Genomic DNA, 21,545 nt, shown 5'->3' with positions numbered 1-21,545 from the left:
CGTCAAAGAAAACCACTTTCAGTTGAGACATTAGAAAACACATGGCTGCTTTTATTTGAAACACATTTTCATATTTCGTCTTTCAATCTAGAAATACACTGATCATGCAATTTACAGAAAATAATTCAATAGACACTCATACAAACAATTACAACACATTTTGATATTCCATTTTCAACTCTTCATAATCATGATTCATACCTCATACTTAATTTAAAATGGTACAAAATTAAGCACATTAATTACTGTACCGCTATAGTACGGCTTGACTAAAACAAACCAGAATTAATAGTAGCAAACAGCATCTGCATTATCTACAATTATCTATTTACAATGCTTCACTTTGAGATCATCACTCAGGCTACGAGTTTCCTTTGGTCATGCATGACGATCAGCTTCACCAAATAAAATACAAACTGACACACAAGTGTTTTTAGTGGTGAACCCACCAGAACACTGATGTACCATCTAGACAGGAAACGAAGAAAAATACTGTTATTAATAGGGTAACTGAAATCAACAGGCCAACCTGGATGTAGAGCTTCACAAAGCAATATTTCAAACATCACATCTGTTCACACAAGAACAAGTTGCTTGTAGTCAAAGCTCAAGAATCAGTAGTGATGTTTGTTTAATAGCGATAAAAGTGCTTGCGACTGAAAAAAAAGAGACTCACGATAAATGTGAAATGCCGCTCCCTCTGGTGACTGTGCAGACATGGAATGAAATGAAACTACACAACTCTTTAGATGGCAAAATAAGGCTTTCAAATGATTGGCCAGGACACGAGAAATGAAAACCAGAATGGTTTCTACTATTACCAGCCATTATTTACGCAGGCACTGGTATGTGTTTCACATTGGTACAAAATATTGGTTTTGTATGTTTGTTATGTTTATTCAGTCTCATCCACACCACACACACACACCCACCCATGTCTTGTTCAAGAACAGCTTCGGTCAAGCCAGAGGTTCCTTCAATGACATTTAGGTTTGGTACAAGTCGGTAGCACGTTCAGCAGGTTTCACAGCAGGTTGTGTTTATACAGCATTATTGATCAATGGTCTCTCACTGTCACAGAGAAAATGTAGCAAGTCAGGAACGGCAGAGACGCACTCGATCTTGAGTTCACGGGTTCATCGGGTTGAGAGTCTGTCCGGTGAAAAGGCTGGTTCAGTCGAACTCCTCAGAGTTGGGTTTATCTGACCACCATCACAGGCCTGAGGACTGAGCCGAGTAATAGGGGCTATTAACCTGGAAGAGCAGAGAGGATATTCCTGAGCACAGTCGAATAAAGATAAACAGTGAAGGTTACGTTTGGTCACAGACTGGCTGAGGGGCACTGATGCACTCTAAAAAGACAGAAGGCAAATTGGAAAGAGGTTTCTTATTACCACAGCATAAGCTCAAGACACACCTACATCCTGGAGAGCTTGGCACAAATATGAAGGTAGATCTAAATCTAGCTGCAATGTACATCGGAACCAAGAGGCTGTATTTACCATAGAAATACAAATCAAGTAGGCCAATATTTATTCAAGTATTTTTGGTAAGGATTGTGGATATTCTGGAGAGGAACGCATGTGAGGATTCCAAATGAGCACTTAGAGAAAGTGATGTGCTGGGAATTATTAAGTGTCCGATGCTACTGTATAACTCTCAGCACAGCAGATGATTCACTTCCTGAAACTGTGAGGTCAATCTAGCAGGAGTGCTTTAGGCCTTCAGGTCAAATTAATGCAAAAGGAGATTCTGCAAAGAGCTAAGGAAATTAATAATAATAATTAAAAATAAATAAATAAATAAAGCACAGTTGTGTGATTTTAGCTCAAACGAGGAGGTAGTTGGAGGAGCATTTGTTTTTTCTCCAGCTCCAGAAGCGCTCAATCGTTTCTCTCCCTCAAATCTGATTTTGTGCTTTTGACAATTCACAAAAATAAAATTATGCCACTTAATCTTTCATATTATACTTTTTTTATTATTCATTCAAATTCACACACAAGAAAAATCTTGCCTCATTTTAATTTGTCAAAACTAACACTCTAAGACAAAGAGCCTCAAAGAAATAAAATTAGTTTCACCAGAACATGCAAAAATGATATTCAAGTGCTTTATGTACCAATTTAAGTTCTTTCATTAACCGTTATTAGTTTGTGGATTAAATATTTTGAATGTGAGTGCATTGCAGATTTCCAATAAGTTATTGCTGTTTGTGGTCAACTGGCTTTATGCACAGCTGCACTACTTCCTGAACTTAAGCCAGCTCAGTTGTTTCCTGTCTGCCATTATTGGACAAATTGATTAATTCAGGTGTGCCTGACCTCAGTAGTCACGGCAACAATAATCAGACACACCTGAATTAATCAAGTTTGGCCAATTATGACAGACAGGAAACAAGGAGCTGGCTTAAGTTCAGGAAGTAGTGCAGCTGTGCATAAAGCACATCGAAAACGTGTGCACATCGAAAACAATGATATACAAAGAAAATAGAGGTCCACACACTGAAATTGCAGCTCCAAAGAGTTTATTTGCCAAACAGCGCAACAAGTCATGATGTCATGTTGTTCAGTCAGATCTTCATTTTCACGTGCCTGAAGAAGATCTGACTGGTCGAAACTTTGCGCCTTTTAAACTCTATGGAGCTGCAATTTCAGTGTGTGGACCTCTGTTTTTTCGTCATCTATTAAATATAAACATAAAAATTGTTGATTTTCGCAATGTATTAGTAAATGCTGAAATTTAACATGAACAATATTAACAAGGAAAAATGTTTCTAATGAATTTATTTATCTTAGTTCACGTTAACTAGTTAACAAATGGAAACTTAATGTAACGTGTTCCTAAACTATTTTATTTCTGTGGTCTGGTTATAATCAATATACAATCATGTTATCCATCAAAAATAACTGTAAAACAATTATTTCAAGTCAATTATTTCAAAAGACTTTTTGCAATTTGATTATGTAATCCAGATTACACAGCCCGTTACTACCCAACACAGTAAAGGATGAGTCCAAAATAAAAACCCTTCAGGGGCCTTTCAATGCTTTACGGAAAGTTGACTGGGTTATTTGAGGTGACTGTGGCTGGACTTTCCATGGCACTGATTCTATTCACATGGGCAGAAAGAGAAAGCGGAGTGAAATTGGCATTAAAAGCTTACTCATTCTGCCATTTGCCCTCCTGCCCATTAATTTCCTGATTAATCAAAGAATGACAGGAAACACTTGAGCAAAGGTAGTCCAGGAGTGGATCCAAGGCTAAGGCATGGAGACCAAAAACACACTCTATGCTGGCATAAAATAAGATGCATTAAGAGAAAATTAGTTTATCCATTCTAATGACCCACATTCATTTACAAAATGGCCATAATTATTCCTAATGAAAATAACCACTAGAAAATCTCCAAAGTCACAGTTTCCAGAAATAAGAAAAACCCCAGAGTCCAAGTGAGTCTACAAGTAAAACTGTTTTTCAGAGGAAAGCTTTAAAGCCTTTGGTTTCTTTCAACAGAAACATTATGTGAAATATTCCCTATTGGGCTTCATATCTAAGGCATTTAGTGTTTGATGATACAGATGATTTCTCTGGAATCATCTGAACATCTTAACTTGACAACATTTACAAACACAGGATAAAAACAAAAATCTGACATACTAATTATTAAAAGCTTGCATTTCCTCCCCAAAAGTCATCGAGTTTGTATTAACAGACAAAGCACAAGTATAAAATGTCTTTCTGACATGCAAATCAAATACAGACATACGTAGCCAGCAAGAAAAAAAAAAAAAAAAAAATCCTAATCAACCAATCTGTGCGCTTTTAAATACAGGGCGACATGAACCTGGCATGAGAAAGACCATTCATTTAACGCATTAGTGGCATTATCGATTTTTCACAGCTGCCTCACCTGTGTGTCTTCCTTTGTCGCTTTCATTTATTTTTAATCCACTGCCCTTTAAACCCAGGAACAAAACACAACATCTAAAATATAGAATGGAAAAATCTTGATAACTTTTATTAATCCTGATATGGAAACTGGTTTGCCACGAACCATCAAACACAATACACAACAAACAGACAAATATCTAAATAATTCTGCATTAGGTGACTAATAAACCCTGATTAGGAGAGAAAACAAAAAATCAATTTCATAGCTAAAAAAAAAATAATAATAATAAAATTAATGAACACTATAAAAGACAAGAATAATTTTAACAAAACAGTATTTACAAAGCTTATAGGACCATACAGTGATATATAATTTAGTTTTTCAGATGCAATTTCTACTCAGGTTCACAGAGTTTTAAAAGATATATTTGTGTGGTAAAATCCAATAATGGTGTGGAGTAGTTGAAACTGCAAAACTAAGAGCAAAGGAATGACTTAACTTTTTATTGAATTAACCAATCAGTATTACCCTTGATCAGCTCTACCAAATGTGGATGTTTTTCCACTAAGAAACGAACATTGTTATTATGTTTTTTTTGTGTGTTTTTTTTTGTTTTTATTGATACTGTGAAGTTTCTTTGATGCAATCTATATTGTGAAAAGTGCTATATGAATATAATTGACGAAAAAAATACACTAAAATAATCCAGTCAACATAGACCCAATCAATACATGGATAATGTCGGCCATTTGCTGTGACAAATATTTTTATTACATTAGTGTGAGCAATTTGCTTGGATTTAACAGTGAGGTAACAAAAGGTAACACAAAATTTCAAACGGACCACAATGTTCTCCACGTCGAGGAACTTATTTTAGCATCTCCTTTCCACAAGCCAAATGCAATCCATTTCAAAACAAAAAGGACCTCATTAAGGCCTTAAAAATAAGTAAATAGTTTTATATAGCAGCTTGAGCAAAATATAAAACTGTGCTAAAGGCTGCATTTAAAGAACAGGTCACACAGGGAAACTTGTTTAAAGAATTTGTGTAAAATTGCATCTAAAATGGGTCACAAGTTGAGCATGTCAATTACCTTAAGCACCAAGAAAAAACTTTTACATGTTTAAGCTGATTAATTTTCCTAACTATGCATTTAAACAGCAACTTTTTTGACTTTGAACTGACTTTTATAAGCTCACAGTATGTAGTAGTATTGTATTTAATTTGTATATAGTCTGTGGTAAAGCATTCAAGCAAGAACTTCAATGTACAAGTGCATAGGGCTATTAAATTAATTTGACGAAATGCAAACACAGAAATGAGAGAAGCCTTCATAAGGTTATACATGCATTTTCTCAAATAGAAACACAAAATCTTGGACGAGAATCTCCTTTCCTCACCCAGGACACTGAAGATGGGTCATGGATGGGATTTCCAGCATGAAAATGACCCAAAACATACCATTCCTGGCAACAAAGGAGTGGCTCAAGAAGAAGCACATTAAGGTCCTGGGAGTGGCCAAGCCAGTCTCCAGACCTTAATCTGAAAATCTGTGAGCAAAAACTTCGAGGTTCAAAGCGGCAGCCAATAAACCTTAAGGATTTAGAGAGGAGAATGGAACAAAATCCCTCCTGAGATGCGTGTAAACCTGGTGACCACCCAAAAGAAGCGCCTTACCTCTATGCTTGCCAACAAGGGTTTCTCCACCAAGTACTAAATTATGTTTTGCTTGGGGATCAAATAATTATTTCACTCACTGAAATGCAAATCAATTTATAACCTATATAATGTGTTTGTTTTGTTTTTTTTCTGGATTTTTTGGTTGATATTCTGTCTCTATCCATTAAAATAAACCTAACATAAAAATTATAGGCCCTTCATTTCTTTGTAAGTGGGCGAACTTACAAAGTCAGCAAGAGATCAAATAATTATTTCCCCCACTGTAGGTACCATGAAAGTGGCTCTGGTTTTAGCGGTGTTCATCACCATAGTAACTTATAGTCCACCATGGCTAATCTCTGATGACTTTTTGAGAAGCTGTTTCATACCTATAAATGACAACTGCTCTCTCTGCCAGCATCAACACATATTTGAATGTTCGGCTGTGATCATATTGGCTTTGGTTTAAGGTTTAATAGAGCCAAATTGTTGCCATTTAGGATTAAAATCGTTTAACGATTAATCATGCAGAATTCAGATCTAGTGCTGCTGAGTGATCATTTGTTAGAGATTCAAAAACAGTAAGATGTGATTTTGAATCTGTTATTACTAGACTTGATTGAGTTTTAGCCAATGCCTTCTGTGGATACTGATAAAAATAACTGATCTAATTTTATTATATTATAAAAACCCATATACAATAACATGTATATACAACTGTTACCCTAGTATGAGACGCTTAATGGCCATCACTCTTGCCCAAGGAGTAGACCTTAGCACTATGAATGGAAGGAGCATGCCACTATTCCTTTTATAAGCTATCAACATGCAGATGGGTCTCAACCATAATTACATTTGAGTCTGTTCCTGACACAAAGCTCCTATATACATTAGCTTCGGAAAACTTGGAACATAAATACAGTCGTACAAACCACTTTTATGGTGCTTCATATTCATTAAAATTGCATGGAATTGAGTAACCAAATTAAAAATGTCCCTATGGTGTTCCAGAGAAGAAAGAAATGAAGGTTTTGAATAACATTGTTGTGAATAAATGTTGACAGCATTTAAAACTGATTAAATAGAGAAAGAATAAGTAAAAATCAGATCATCAACTCTTTTCAACTGTAGTGTGGTAAAGGTTTGAGGATAAGACTGAGGTGTGTGTGAAAGGATTGAATACACACCCGTGTGTCATACTCCAGGACAAAAGGAGGGATGTCGATCTGCTCAGGGTGGATGCAGGTGAAGAGCTGCTGCAGGTTCTCTATATGATGGACTTTCTCTTTAAGACCTGATACACTAAAAGTAGTGAAGAACCACGTAGAGACCTGATGGGAATCATAAATAAAAGCTTTAGATGGACAGAGATGGAACTCTTCATGAAAAGGGTACAAAATAGGACACTCCTCCCCTTATTCTTTTGTAACAAATGGGCAATTAAACACATTGCTTAAACTGAACTGGAGGTCAAACTTATGAGCATTTATACATGAAAATGAATGACTACAAAATTGGTGTTTAATTGCCAACCGCAAACTCTGCTGCTCCTAAAGCTGTTGCTGTAGTCTGTGTTTTCAACATTTTCTCCTGACTCATCCATAAGGCTTGAACACATTTCACACCTGGGATTGTTATAAGGCTTGAGCATTCTCTGACTGAAATGGATGCACTTTAAATTAAACAATTATTTGACACTTAATTGCAGAGGTTCCTCTACATTTGGCGTGCACAAAGCATAATTGTTGAATAATTTCACAAATGAAAGCAAAGTCTGGCAGGGGCAACATGCTCTCATAAGCACTTCAATTACCTGAATAGGTTCCGTGGAACACTATGGAACACTTAGTGCGGGCACATCATGAATCTCAATGTAGTCTCAAAAACGCTTTTCAACAGATTCAGTTACACACAAGCACATAGTCTTTTTTAGTCAATGCAAAACATGTGGAGTTGACCGCTGTGAATCAGACCATAGGCCCGTACAAGCTTGGAAAGAAAAGCTCAAAATGAGATGAGCATCTAGTTCTGACTTTAATGGACTTACATCCAAGTTGATGAATTGATTACATTTACCTTGGAGCGGAACGTCGGGTGAACGAAGTAGAAAGCCCTTAGGTTTTTCTTAAACCTGAAAACACAAAGGTAAACCTGGTTTTAAAAACATTATCAACACATCCAACCAATTACCAATTACACAAACAGTGAATTCCTCGGGCGCATTGGGCTTTGAAACGATTACTGCCTTAACAAAAACAATAAACCCATTAGAAATAGAGATAAAGTGCATTTTATAGGAACGAGCAAATGTTGGTGAATTAAGTCCAGCGGGGCAGCCACATCCAAGCCGCACGCTGTTGGCCAAAACACACAGATGAATAGAGATATGGACTGCCAAAATCGGAGAGGTGTTCCAAAAGCGCAAGGGACGTGTCTGTCAACCTTTCCCCTTTCCCACGATGGACACGGCCCATTCAGTCCAAAAACCTTGAGCATGGGGTCACAAGGAGTGATAGCATCACCGACTAGCTCAGCTATAAATATGGACGTGAGTGCTTACAGAACCGCATCGCTCTTGCTCATGAATTATGACTGTAAAACACTTTCTTAGTACAATATCTTATAAATAATACAATTATGATCTGCTCTGCTGATACCTCATAATAAATGACACGAGTCAAACTGGCCTGGCTCTCAGAGTTATGAGTCACACTGATCTCCACCATGTACGGAAAGTGTGAGGGACTGGAGCTGGAGAGCACTTCTGCTTTTTATTTCAAGACTGTGGTTTCCTCTGAGTGCATGCTGAGAAGTGTCCCCCCGAATAAATGATGAATGCCTGACCTACCAATCACCTACCACGGTTTTGACTTTTAACAAAGACTCTAACTTCTTTGCTAAGCCAGGGAAACCAAAATCATGAGGTCTGTTTGACTAAAAGAACAATCGCCATTCTGTGGTGCTACATCCATGCAAGTGTGGGCCTCTGGTGGTAGTATGTTGACTTTCTCATTTGATGGGTGAGAGGAGAACATTGAGACCTCATTTTTACAAGGTGTCAAAGTCACTGCAATCACTCTCAGTGTTCTAACCTTGATAACTAGAAACCCTTCAAAATTTCCCAAAGTGCTCTGAGCAAAACGAATATTATTCACTTTCCTTAGTGAAACCAATCAACTCAGACACATTTGAGCGCCAACTTAGAGTAATAATTCAGAGAAACAGCAGGTAAAACAGAGGAAACATGACTCAGCATTGTGTGGATTTACTTCAAATTACTTTCCAAGCTGGTGATAACCAACAAAAGGGTTGAGTATCTGTGTATAAATCTTCATGACATTCATCGAACAGGAAGCCAAAGATATAGACATTCCCTTATTATTACCATAACATATGTGGTGTTTTGGGGTTTGAAAAGACAGTACTGTTTGGCACAAGAAACTCATAAAAACAAAGTCAGCAAGCCAGTATTTATATGAAACTGTGATTAGCTTTTCCATGGGAGTCTGTGAGTTATGGTTTGAAAGAACACCTCAGCCAAAACTGGGTCAAGTCATCTCGAAAACATTGTAAGTTTGTAGAGAGCAGGAAACGTGGGTGGTTTGCAGTATCTCTATTGGAACAGAATGAAATAACTCTTACTTGGCTTCCACAATGTCATAGAGCTTCTTGAGAAAGTCCGTGTCCAGGTGGTTGTGTTCACCAGTGAGTGTGTGGAAATACACCATCACGTACTCTTTCACTGTGATATGGTCCATCACGTGGATGAAATACAGCAAAGCCTAACACACAAACACAGAAATTAACTTAGCTATGTAAATGCATAGAATGCATAGTTGCATAGACTTCCATAGACATAGCATAGACCATATCATAGCATAGACAGAAAACTCTTGGACTAAATCTAAAATATCTTAAACTGTGTTCTGAACATGAAAAAAAAAGTCGGCATGTTCCTTTAAATGAAAATTTTTCAAAGTTTTCAGTCTAAATGCAGATCTCAAATAAAAATCTTATACATCTAAATAACCATTTAGACCCAAACATTCTTTTAAACCCGCCTTATGTAGGTTGACCTTTCACCAGGTTAGGCAGCATTTGTTGTTAAATTTGGCAATTAAATATGGTATACTGTAAGATATACTGAATACAGGGCAATTGGTCAACTGGATTTTCTCCTGCCATACAGAGAACATGACAAATGGAAGTATGAGGATTTTCTCTTTTACCTTCTCCATATCAATAAGTGTAACTGGAATATTCCTGCCGACAATAACCATGACCGTTCTACCACACATATCAACACCTGAAAATGAGAAAAATGCATCATGATTCATGACAGAGCTATATTATAAAAGGATGTTTCCTAACAGCTATTATAAAGTGTCTGAGTCCCTAACCCTAAATGAGCCTCAAAGGCTGGGCAGATGGTCAGGAAGGACACAGCTCCCTAGTTTGATCCCTCTGCTGACAGCATTCTCATATGTAGCATATCTGAAGAAATGCGTTAGACATTTCAGCCTCACCCTGTTTAATGAACTCATCCAGCAGAACTGAAAGAGTTATGTATATTGAAATCAATGCTTTGTATTTTATTATGAGAAACATCTGGATGTGCATAGCCATTTGTTTTAATATAGTCCACCTTCACATGGCACAGTGAACATGCATGCTTAGGTGTACAGCTAGAGAAACTCTGCTCCCCTTTGGGAAAGTAAGTAAGTCTTAAAGATTTAATTTAGCAAGACAAACAGAATGCGTACAGTCTGTGGTAAATTCATTTGAAGTTTTGAACTCAGAGAAGTGAACTTTGACACTATCTGAGGTAAGCAAAAAAAAAATAAAAAAATAGATGATGATGATGAATATTTATCAACACAGAAACCGTTACTTTGGTGGTTATTTTTCATCCTGAAATTGTGAAACGAGAGAAATGGATTACAGAACCCCTGATGTTGAGCTCAATGAGGCAGAACAAAGGTTTCCTGCCCAGAGTGCAAACACACAGATGGAGAGAACACAAAGTCCACACGTGCATAAAGATATACAGAGATACAGCAACACAAAGAGAACATGTGACCAAACAAAGACCATATCATACTACTACAATAACACCAACATACATGAACTATGCCTGTAAAAGGATTAAATACTTTAATCAAATCAATTGATATGGCTTTTAACTAAATGTTTAATTTAAAAAAAAAACTCAAAAATCCACCTTAAAACCTTGCAGGAATTACAAAATGATAAAAAAACATGCTTTGCTTTTGAGAAAATCCCTTAATATGAAATGTACATATGGGTCAGTCCATGATTAAATGAGCGAATTTGTCAATGCTATTAATTTATGTAATTGACTGTACTAAAGGTATTGTGATAAATTGACAGCTTTACAATTAAAACACACATTATGAAAATACAAGAAAGACACTCAAAGAGAGAAAGACTGACCGGTCTGATATAGTGCCTTTAATGCTGCTATGTCTGAGAGGTCCTCTGCTCGAGCTCTGCAAAGCCAGCGGTTATAGCTGTAAAGATACCCAAAACTAAGGCTTCACATCTAGGTAATTTGCAGTGATGTACAAATAACAAACATATGAGTATATGGTTCTCTAATATAAATATGTCTGTAATGAAATATAAATGCTTCCTTAGTTTGTATATAACTAAACATGGCTGACAGTTTTTAGGATGCTGTTTGTTCTGCCAAGCTTCCAGTAACTCAAACATTTGCCATAGTAACCAAAGTTTCACTGTAGGTAGTACAGAAAAACTGTGGTGACTCATTAAAAAAGTAATTAAACATGATGACAGGAAAGCTTTTAAAAGCTTCTTACTAGGGGTGGGCAGTATGACCAAACACATTTTGAATAATTTTATGAGGATTTTTTTTTTCTTCATAGAAAAAAAAAAAAAAAAGTATCTTACATGCTTAACACGTCATACAGCCCAGCCATACTTCTGTACAGTACTGTTAATAACTACAGTATTTTCTTAGAAGCTAATATGGTAAATATTTGTAAGGGGTTTGTAGTTGTAAAAGGCAACATTATAATGCGAGAACAAGACATCTTACTTCCGTTGGTGCTGTTTCTGCTGAGCTGCTTCTGAAATTTGGCCCTGAAGGATGAGTTTACGCTGCTTATCAACATCCCCTTCCATACGAGCAAATGCATGACTTCCTACCAGCCCCAAGTCAGATTCCAGTGAATCGTCCCCAGAGTCATCTGCAGAAATTAGATTAATATCAGTATTGTGAACTTATTACCATGTATTCATGCACAACACAAAGTTCTGGATATTCAAAGAAAAGCGCAACCATTGCGCCATAAAAGTGTGCTGAAGCACAAATGCATTTGCTGTGATAAACACACACACAAAAAAAATCTCACACACTTGGAATGAAAATTACCCGGTTCTATGAGCACTACAATGTGGAACATTCCACCAGACGTGGCCTCCCACCCTCAATTAGAGCTGGGAAAGACAGTGGTGTGTGTGATGCACAGCCAGGAAAAACATAAAAATAATCCTCATCTGTTATTCTTGTTTACATGTGTATGCCAAATCTCCAATATGGGCCAACCTTAGACATATCTGAACAGACTTGAAAAGAAAGTCCAGTCTGAACAACAAACTAAACTTTTCTTATTTCCTCAGCTCAACCACACGGTCACGTCAGTCAGTATTTCTTCAGTTTGTAAAGTTTTTAATTGAACACATTTACCTTATACAGTTTTTAATCAACAAAACAAGAGAGGCTCATATATTTTTATATAACTGTATATATAAACAAAAACAAAAAGAGCAGAAGAAGATTACAGTTTTGTAGCAGGAAGTACAATAGTCTATTTCTTTAGCCAAAAATGAAAGAAACATATTTGACAGAATGGTAGAGACACTAACAGGTAAATCAGAGGATCACAGCCAGTCAGCTGCTAGCAAACCTACAGCGACTTATTAGACACAGATGTCTCCTGAAGATTATCTTTGCCCAGAATCATTACAGTATATTGAAGGAAAGAATGAGATTATGTTGTTGTAATGCAACGGTCCTTTTATCATCTGCCTCACTGAACCAGAGAGCACGAATGCTGGCTTCTAGCTGAAATTGATTTGGATTTCAGGAGCACATCGCCACAATGTGAGATTAAACTTTGTGTAAGACAATGATCTAATCAAAAAAGGAAATTGTAAACAATTAAATAGAAATATATCCATAGCACAGCAAATGAAGAAAAGAAAGTTTTTTTTTTTAATATTCTATGGTAAATGAAGAAAGCAATGCATATAATGGCATTACCATCTGACACACATCCATAGCATACAGCACCGCTTTTTGTGAGGGTAATAAGAACATGAATAACAAAAAGCATAATTATAAAATAAATAAATAAATAAATGGGCATTAAGGGAACTGGGCAGAAAAAACTGCCCAGAAAAACTAAGGCAGATTAGGGAAGTGTGTGGTGGTTTGAGGCATGCTTTGAGACCTTTGCAAGGCTTCATAGACTAATCCATAAGAGCTGGGCTGCATTAGTGAAGGACAAGTCACCTGCTGTCTTTAATAATACTCTAAGAATGACAAGCAGACCTGCATCAAAACGATGAAAGGGCATATATGAGGACAAGAGTTTGAAGAGATCAGCCAGATCAGTGACAGGGTGCGGCAAAGCTGGGTTACAGACATTAAAAATGTGTCCTTTAATGTCTTTCCGAAAGACTGTATAAGAACAAACACTTCTTATCCTCATAAAAAAAAAACAAAAAAAACAACAACTCAGTTTTGGCCCAACCTCAGACCGAAATAAGTAACAGGACATTTATGAAATGTGACTAAGTTTAGAAGCATACTACACTTTCTGTACTGCACATAATCTGCTTTAGAAAGGGCCCAACACTGAACCTTGTGGTATTCCATTGCCAAGTATGTTGAGTAAGGGGCTTAGTGTTTGAGTCAGGTTCCTGATCACCATGTGGGATTTATTTAACTGTAATGACCAGATCACGAAGCATTATACCTCTTGTGTTATGTGAGAATAAGGGAATGCGGAGTGATGCAAGAGATATTAAACCAACAGCTTTGTAGGTTGAGTGTCTGGGAAAACAGTCATCATTCAAAAATTAATACAAAAGATAAATTAATCAGGTTTTTAAAATAAAGTGCAAACACTGTGGGCCTTTAAAAACATTGTTCTGTTTCTGTTTGAGCAACCCAACAAGCCTGAAACAGTGGCTAAACCAATGGTGCGAGTTTAGTGTTGGACTTAATGTCTAGCTGAGAAATAGCACTTTGAAACTTTTTATCAAGTTGGCACTTGTGATGGCACAGTGTCACAGAAGGTACTAAAACTTCATATTAACAAGGGAGTCTGGAAGCTGTTGTGCCACTTCAGTATGCAGAGGTAAGTTTGGTTAAGCGATCATGTTTGTTCAGATAAGAACTACATGTCATTCTGAATAGCTCAAGGAAACATGAAAGCGAGACTGATTAAGCAGAATATTAAGGTTATTCTGCTATAACATAAGGTTATTCAGAATATTAAGATTAACTTAGAAAACGCTAACAGACCTTGGGCTGCCTTTCCATGTCCTGGTTTAAAGCATTCTAAGACAGGCAGGAAAGTGCAGTGTTTATTGACATGGGACCTGGCTTATGTGGCCTGTTTGAGTTGGATCAACAGCTCTAGTGAGACTTGATAACCTTAACACAGCTGGCTCACAGTCCTCATGATATAGGCTTAAAATAATGGCAAGCCAACAAATATACAAGTTTAATCTCCCACCAACAAATAAATATACACTTGTGTTCGGAGTGCTATGGCAAGCAAGCCAAAAATACACTCATTCTCATATAGGCATGTTAACATTGGTGTCTATAGACGCACACACTTGACTTTAGCTGTATCCACACTGGGCCCATCAGGGACAAAGAAACTATTCCAACTAATCTGAAATCATGAAACACCCACAACAGAAAAAGATATAGCGAGGGAGGAAAAAAAAAATTGTTTTTCCATGCTGTAAATTAAATATATTACTGCAGAATATAATCTCTGGAACATCTATTAAAATACTACTACTACTACTACTAATAATAATAATAAATCTCCTTTACATGACAGTGTTTATGAGAAATGCATGTCATCCAGATAAATGTTCTCCAAACTTTTTGGCAAACATGTATTCCTACTGGCTGTTTGGTAATCTGAAGAAATATACACAACCATTTAAAAGTCTCAGTAAGTAAGGTCAGTAAGATTTTTCTTTTAAATAAATAAATAAAGACATACTTTTATTAAGAATGCAATATAATACTGGAAGTGGCAGTATTAGAAAAACAATTACATTACAGACATTTAGAGCAAAGAAATGTATAATAGGCCTATATTACAAAATATTCTAGTATTTCAAACAAATGCTGTTCTTTTAAACTTTCTTTAAAGCTGACTTTGGGGCAAACACAGAGAACTAAAATGAGGATCAATAGAGTGCCAAAGTTATGACGTCACTTTGTAGGCCAAAATGCGGAAGTGAGTTAGCATTTCAGCACTTCATGTTCCCTCGCCCTAAAGTCTATGGGTTTTTTAATAGGTTTTTGTTAAATCGCCTGAAAAAAGTTCTGTGGTTAACAAAGCCTCTAAAAATAGTTTTTAACGTTTTGATCTAAAACACACCAGTTATAACCTGCTTATGGTTTTTTAAATTTTATTGTGTCTGCTTGTTTTTTTTTTTAAACTTTATATAGGCTTCAAAATGACTAAAATTTTAGATTAACTTGTAAACATTATCTTGATAGACAAAACATGCAAGGGTCACAACTCTTTTCTTCGACAGTTCTTATTTTTTGCGGTTTTACAAAAGTCAATTGAGAAAATGCATAGCTTTTCGATTGAGGGAACCCATGCGCCGCTAACTTCTGAGTTGTCCTACAAAGTGATGTCATTACTTCGGCAATCAACATCAGCGTGGCGTTTTTGAGATGCCGAGAGCTCTACGTACGCGACTAACTTGGACTTGACGGAGCTTCACGAAATCACGTCTTGACAGCTTTATTAGACAGGTGAGAAAATGTACATAAAACAAATCAATTTTATATAACATTAGCTCAACATGATGAAATGTTAGAATATGGTCAGTATTTTATTCTAAATGTTGATCTAGCTTACTGCTAGTTTCGTATAGCAAACGAACTAACATGTAGTATAACATTATAACTTTCAAAACACATTTAAATGCTGTTTAGTATGATAGTGTAATGTTAGACCAAGTGAAGCAGTGTTGCGTTCCCTCACAAGTATAATTTGTCTAATAAACTGACCTGTGAGTAATCCAGCACTTGTGGGCAGTTCAGTAGAATTAAATGTCCTTATTCCTTTATATCCGCAGGACTCGTGTGTAATAACTCTTCTATATAATAAATAATAAATAGTCTCTTTAGCAATCACGACCTGCTTCATACCACTGTAACGTCAAAAAATCAGCTTGACAGCAAGTGCCATCATTCAGCTCATCACTGCATCATCAACCTACGCCTTTGTTATTGTTGGAAACTGCGCCCTCTTGTGGCGAAATTTGTTTTTACATATTGTGCCTTTATTCTATCTATTTTTGGTCATAAACTTGTCTTATTCAAAGGTCAAAGTTCACCAAACTTGCATGCTATGAATGGAAGTCTGTGGAATGAAAAGTACAGTGTGACAACCCCTTAATGGCTGCTGAAAATTCAGATTTGCCATTAGAGGAATAAATTATATTGTAAAATATGTTAAAAAAGAAAAAGTTATTTTAAATCGCAAAATCACTATTACTTTTGATCAAATAAATACAGCCTTGGTGAGAAGAGACTTCTTTCAAAAATTAAAAATATTTTATCTGAAAGATATACAAATATGTTACATTGAAAAATTATTTGAGCTCACCCTCTAGATTTCCAGGCTTTTCAGCAATGCGGATCTGTCTCTCTGGGACTACGGGCTCACCCTCAGAATTGCCAATGTCGGCAGGGAGGAGAGGGAGAACGATTCTCTCCTCTTTCTTTGAGCGTGGGTAATACAACGGCATTAACTTCCTGTACACTGGCTGGAAACAGAAATCAATAACAAACACATCAAGATTCAATCAATTATTCATACACAGACTAAAAAAGCAGAAACTTGATACAAATCAACGTTTTAATTTAGCATCTGTTGAAAAGGGGCATAAATCTCCACTGCATTGTGCTGTAGTTCACACTCAGGTTACAGCAGTTTCACCCACAAACACAACAAAAGTTGGTCTTTAAATAAAAATGTCATAATAATATGAGAGAGCACAGTCGAGAATTAAAGGATGAAGTGAAAATGAAACAGCACACACCTCCTCAACATCCGAAACAGCAAACACCACTGTCTCAATGTTTTCACCATGATTCTCTAGAAATCTACGAACAGTCCCTGGAATCATAAATGTGGGGGAAACACATTTTGATAAGATCCTTCTGAATTTCTTTAGTTTGATGTACTTGCTTTATATAATACAAGTAAAAGTAAATTACTTAAAGCTATATGTGTGGCGTCCTCAAGTGGATATGCCCTTTTGACCGTGCTAACCACACACAAACCCACAGACACCATGGCATGTTCCCTGCGACAGAAACAAAATAAACATACACTAAAATATTTTCTTTTGACTTCAGTTATACATGGTTTACATCAGTCAGTTAGTTGGTTGGTTAAAAAAAATCATCCATTTAGCAGCAGACATTTTTAATTTACTCAAAAATTGTGCAATGATCCAGCTTACTTGGCCAACTGCATGACGTTCCTGTAACAGCTGTATAGAGAACTCTCTGCAGCTGTCCGGTACTTGGCTTTATATTTGGGTCCAACTGTGTGAACGATAAAACGTGCAGCCAAGTTGAAACCCTCTGTCATTTTTGCTTCACCGGTCCGACATCCTGGAAAAAAATTAGCACTGCCATATAATTTACACTCCAACAAAATGATGAGATAAGATTTGTCCCAAAACTGTATAACAAACAGCACTTAATAATATTAAATCTTTAATAGTTAGATAAAATTTTGATGCATGACAAGTAACAGTTCTTCATCTGCTAGCCAAGTAGCACCCTCTACCTTTCAGTTTGAGTAGTTCATCTCGTAGTTCAGGTCCTGCATATCTGTGGATACTGTCTGAAACAGGGTTCTTGTCCGTTAGGGTCTCATTGCTGGTATTGACGATTGCAGTGCAGTTTAAAGATGCCACATCGCCATTACTATAAAATGAGGGGATGATATAACCCATATCACATACAGAAGAACATCCAGAAAATCATATAAGGTGAGAAAAATCTATGAATACAAACATAGCATTATACATACATACATATACATACACGCATACAATAAGACAGTATAACGTGCGTCATTGATTTCATAACGAGTTGTCCTGATAAACTCGCCTATGTGGAAAGATTGTTCTTTGATCGCTTTCTGTATAATTCGTTCACAAATTAAATATGATTTTTTTTTTCATCCTACTAAAAGAAACGATGTGAAGTCATTTGTACATCCGAACACTGATCAACTGCCATACTTGGCTCATTTGCAAGCCATGATATCTCTTGAGGAAAAACTTAAATCACGCTTGTACATTCATACTTCCTAGCTCATTTACTGATGGGCGAGCCAAATTCTCTGCGATAAAGCAGAGAAAGGGGAGGTTACCTTTCCTCCGTATGACATCATACGGCGGAGATTCAAGATCAGCCCATCTGAGCTTTCATTTTCTCAAAGGCAGAGAAAGACTCGGTTTGCAACAATTGAAATTTCTAGCCCTTATCCAGGCTAGGGGAACACATATTAATGTTAAAAACCTCAGAAAGTGAAAATTTCATGTCAGGGGACCTTTAAAAATAATTTTTGGTAACTGAAACAGAGCTGAAATTAAATGAAAACCTTGAAGACTTTTTTTATTTTTTATTTAAGGCCCGGTTTCACAAACAGAGCTTAGATTCAGCCAGGATTAGTCCTTAGTTTAATTATGACATTTAAGTAGCTTTTATAAACATGCCTTAGAAAAAAAGATTACTGGTGTGCATCTTGAGATAAAACAATGGTGCTGAAATACTGATTTCAGGATAAACCAGCAGTATAAACGGTTTGCTTTCTGATAAACCGGCTTAAACATGCGTTTTAATCTGGGACTAGACTTAAGCCTTATCTGTGAAACTGTGGAAAGAAATTAGAAAGTAGAAATGTTACCCTGGAAACTAACTGAAATGTTTAAGTACTAAAGTTATAAAAAACTGAACTACTAAAAAAATAAAGATTATAAAAATTACTAACACTTTAAAAGTAAAAGCTCAAAATATTAATAAATGAAGAGTTCAGATGCAAAAGCCTCTAAGTGCCATTTGAAATTTTCTTCTAGAATGATCATTTTTATCAAGCTTGTATATTTAAGTTCAGTGATTTCACTTAAATGGCAATGATAATTACCTATTAATTGTTATTTAAGTGAAATTACTGAACTTAAATATACAAGTTTGACAAAAATCATCATTAAAGAAGAAAATTTCAAATGGCATTTAGAGGCTTTTGCATCTGAACTCTTCAAATACTAAACTAACTTATACTAAAAGGGTACTATATACTACTATAATACTAAATAGTATTATACTAATACTAATACTAAAGGGTAACCTAAATAATACTAACAACACTAATAAATAATTGTTTTTTATAACATTAAGTGTTATTATTGTGCTATTTTATTTTCAACAGAAAAAATTAACAAACAACAACAATGGAAATACAATAAATGAAAGGATAAAGTCACTATGAACAAGCACAAAACAAAGTGCACTGCTGAATTCTTTTCCTGCCTGAACTTCCAGAAGGACTGGTTCATAGACTTCATAGAGAAGTTAAATGAAAAAAAATTCCCCTTCCTTAAAAACAAAGAGAAACTATGAATTTGATCCTGCGCCAACACAGCTACATCTATCAGAAAGCACAGCAAGGACTTCTCGGATGGTTGCATGTGACTGAGCTATAAGGGGGATTTGTGCGCATGAGGGAATGACTAAAGCGCTAAAGATCTGGTGCAAATAGCTAATGCAAAGAGCAGAGTGGGTGGAGAAAAAAAAGGAAAGGGTTAGCACTAAATTATTAAACTCCGATAACAAAAGAAAAGCATTTGATGCTTTGGCTTTCAGGGCTAAGGCTGAAGGTACAGCAAAAAAACAAACTATTAAGCAATAATATGTGCTTAAATAACTACAGAGGTTTGTGGAGAATCTGTGAAAAACACAAGATGAGGAATATCAATAGCAGCGTAAACAACACTCACAATAGTACAATCTTGCTGTTGATGTCTTGTCTGAAGGGGAAAGGGGAAGTTAAGGAGTTGACATGATTTGTCAGCGTGTCTTCCTCCTCCCTTGAGTGATTTTCTCCATCCACCTCATCTTGGACTCCCTGAGGCTGGTCCCATGTGTAGAGGCTCTGGACCTCCACAAACTGGGAACGAGCTCCCAAGGGATCCATGATGTTGCTTTACTGACAAATTTGGAACTGAAAGACACAGAGAAGCATTTACACACAAGACTGTAGTGTGACCTGGGCCATTTTAGCAATAACACATACAGATGTCAGCTGCAAATGCATTTTACATATAAGCTTCAGTAAATCAAGGAAAATGAGTTTCCCTGCATATTCACTATATAACATTCACAGGAGGAAAAAGTTCATGTGGCCGTCGTCAGATTGGGAAGTCACTCAAAAGGCTTTTTCACGGCGGCTTCAGTGAGGCGCAGTGGTTTATGGGATGAGTAGTTCCTTTGATTGGAATGGGTACACAGACTTGTACCCTTGACTTTTTTTTGGATTTTCTCTTCGTTTTTTCATTCGAAATGATATGTTTTATGCTTAATAGTACAATTGTGGGAGGGGCGTCCGATAGTTTGATGTCAGATGGTCGAATGGCTCGATTTGAGGCAGGGGAAAACATTTAAGAACATTAAAACAAAAACACTAGATGGATTTTTATCATTACATTACGGTTGTACAGGCACTGCCAACACACATTTCAGTACAATCAACTTGAAAAAGTGCATGTACCATTATATGACCCTTTAAAATTAACCATTTAAATCATTTAAGTCATCTCATAAGTTTGCTAAGGCCCCCTAGTGGGCCCTGGACCTCCTGACAACCACTACAGGGAAGTTTTGTGTTTTTCAAACCTAGATAAACATACCAGTTTTTAACACTCAATAACTCAGCATTACAAATAAAAAGTGGGTGTTTAAAAGTAATGCCATTTCAATCTTCCAAATTGTGACTAGAGCTGTAAAAGTTGTCAGCAATAATTTCAGCCTGGTGTAGTAGAAGCTGCAGTGAGAGGAGTGTAGTGTTTATGAACGTTTCAAGCACAACAGAGAGGCTATATCAGTGAAGACAGACTGGACTCCATAAACAGATAAGCTATTCAACAGAAATTAGCTGCATGTGTAAAGGTCGAGTCCCCAAATTAGATTCCATCGACAACAACAAAGCAAGAGTTTGTTCAAATATATAAAAGTCTCAACTCGATTGCAATAAGCACATATAAACCACGCAGCACAATATTGCTTTAAGGAGAATAGAAAGGGCGAATATCGACTTGATGAAAATGCAACACATTGCAACCACAATCAATCACAATGACGAGCAACCTACCAGATGTCCACTGGTGAAAAAAAACCCAAAAAACTATTCAGTCCTGCCTTCTGCAAAAACAAAACCACGTTAGCTCAAATTAATCCGTTAAAGACTGTGCTGGTAATCACTGTCATCCTCCTGTGCTTCCGCCTTTAAATAAGCCATTGTTAAAAAGTTATTTTATGTGCTTGTGGTTAACAGATCGTGTGTTTGCAACATTCAGCGAGTTTCCTGATCAGCTGATTCACGAGGAGAAAATTCATCACTTCCGGGATTTCAGCAGGGACCAGGGACAGTCGTCATG

General features: G+C 36.5%; 1 protein-coding gene across 1 annotated transcript; it reads right to left on the bottom strand.

Moving 5' to 3' along the window:
- Positions 1–30: 30 nt before the first annotated feature.
- On the bottom strand, positions 31–21,503 carry gdap2 (ganglioside induced differentiation associated protein 2). The gene is made up of 14 exons (XM_039652586.2): positions 21,260–21,503; positions 19,890–20,113; positions 17,672–17,811; positions 17,340–17,493; positions 17,092–17,180; positions 16,914–16,990; positions 16,478–16,637; positions 11,632–11,782; positions 11,007–11,083; positions 9,782–9,858; positions 9,195–9,334; positions 7,629–7,683; positions 6,740–6,883; positions 31–1,254 (listed from the first exon to the last, which is right to left on the bottom strand). Exons 2-14 carry the CDS (start codon positions 20,084–20,086, stop codon positions 1,213–1,215), a joined length of 1,503 nt encoding a protein of 500 aa, XP_039508520.1. The 5' UTR covers positions 20,087–20,113; positions 21,260–21,503; the 3' UTR covers positions 31–1,212.
- Between the last annotated feature and the right edge of the window lie 42 nt (positions 21,504–21,545).

Source organism: Pimephales promelas, chromosome 7, assembly GCF_988280905.1.
Source record: "Pimephales promelas chromosome 7, fPimPro1.hap1.1, whole genome shotgun sequence".
Taxonomy (NCBI): Eukaryota; Metazoa; Chordata; class Actinopteri; order Cypriniformes; family Leuciscidae; genus Pimephales; species Pimephales promelas.
The sequence above is the reverse complement of the archived record's forward strand: the minus strand, read 5'-3'. Positions and strand labels throughout refer to the sequence as shown.

Coding starts and splice junctions, on each gene's coding strand:
- gdap2 (XM_039652586.2), bottom strand. CDS start 20,086: ATGGATCCCTTGGGAGCTCGTTCCCAGTTTGTGGAGGTCCAGAGCCTC. Junction 11,783..16,477: donor AAAGCCTGGAAATCTAGAGG/GTGAGCTCAAAT, acceptor TAATTTCTGCAG/ATGACTCTGGGGACGATTCA. Junction 11,084..11,631: donor CAGAAACAGCACCAACGGAA/GTAAGATGTCTT, acceptor GTATCTTTACAG/CTATAACCGCTGGCTTTGCA.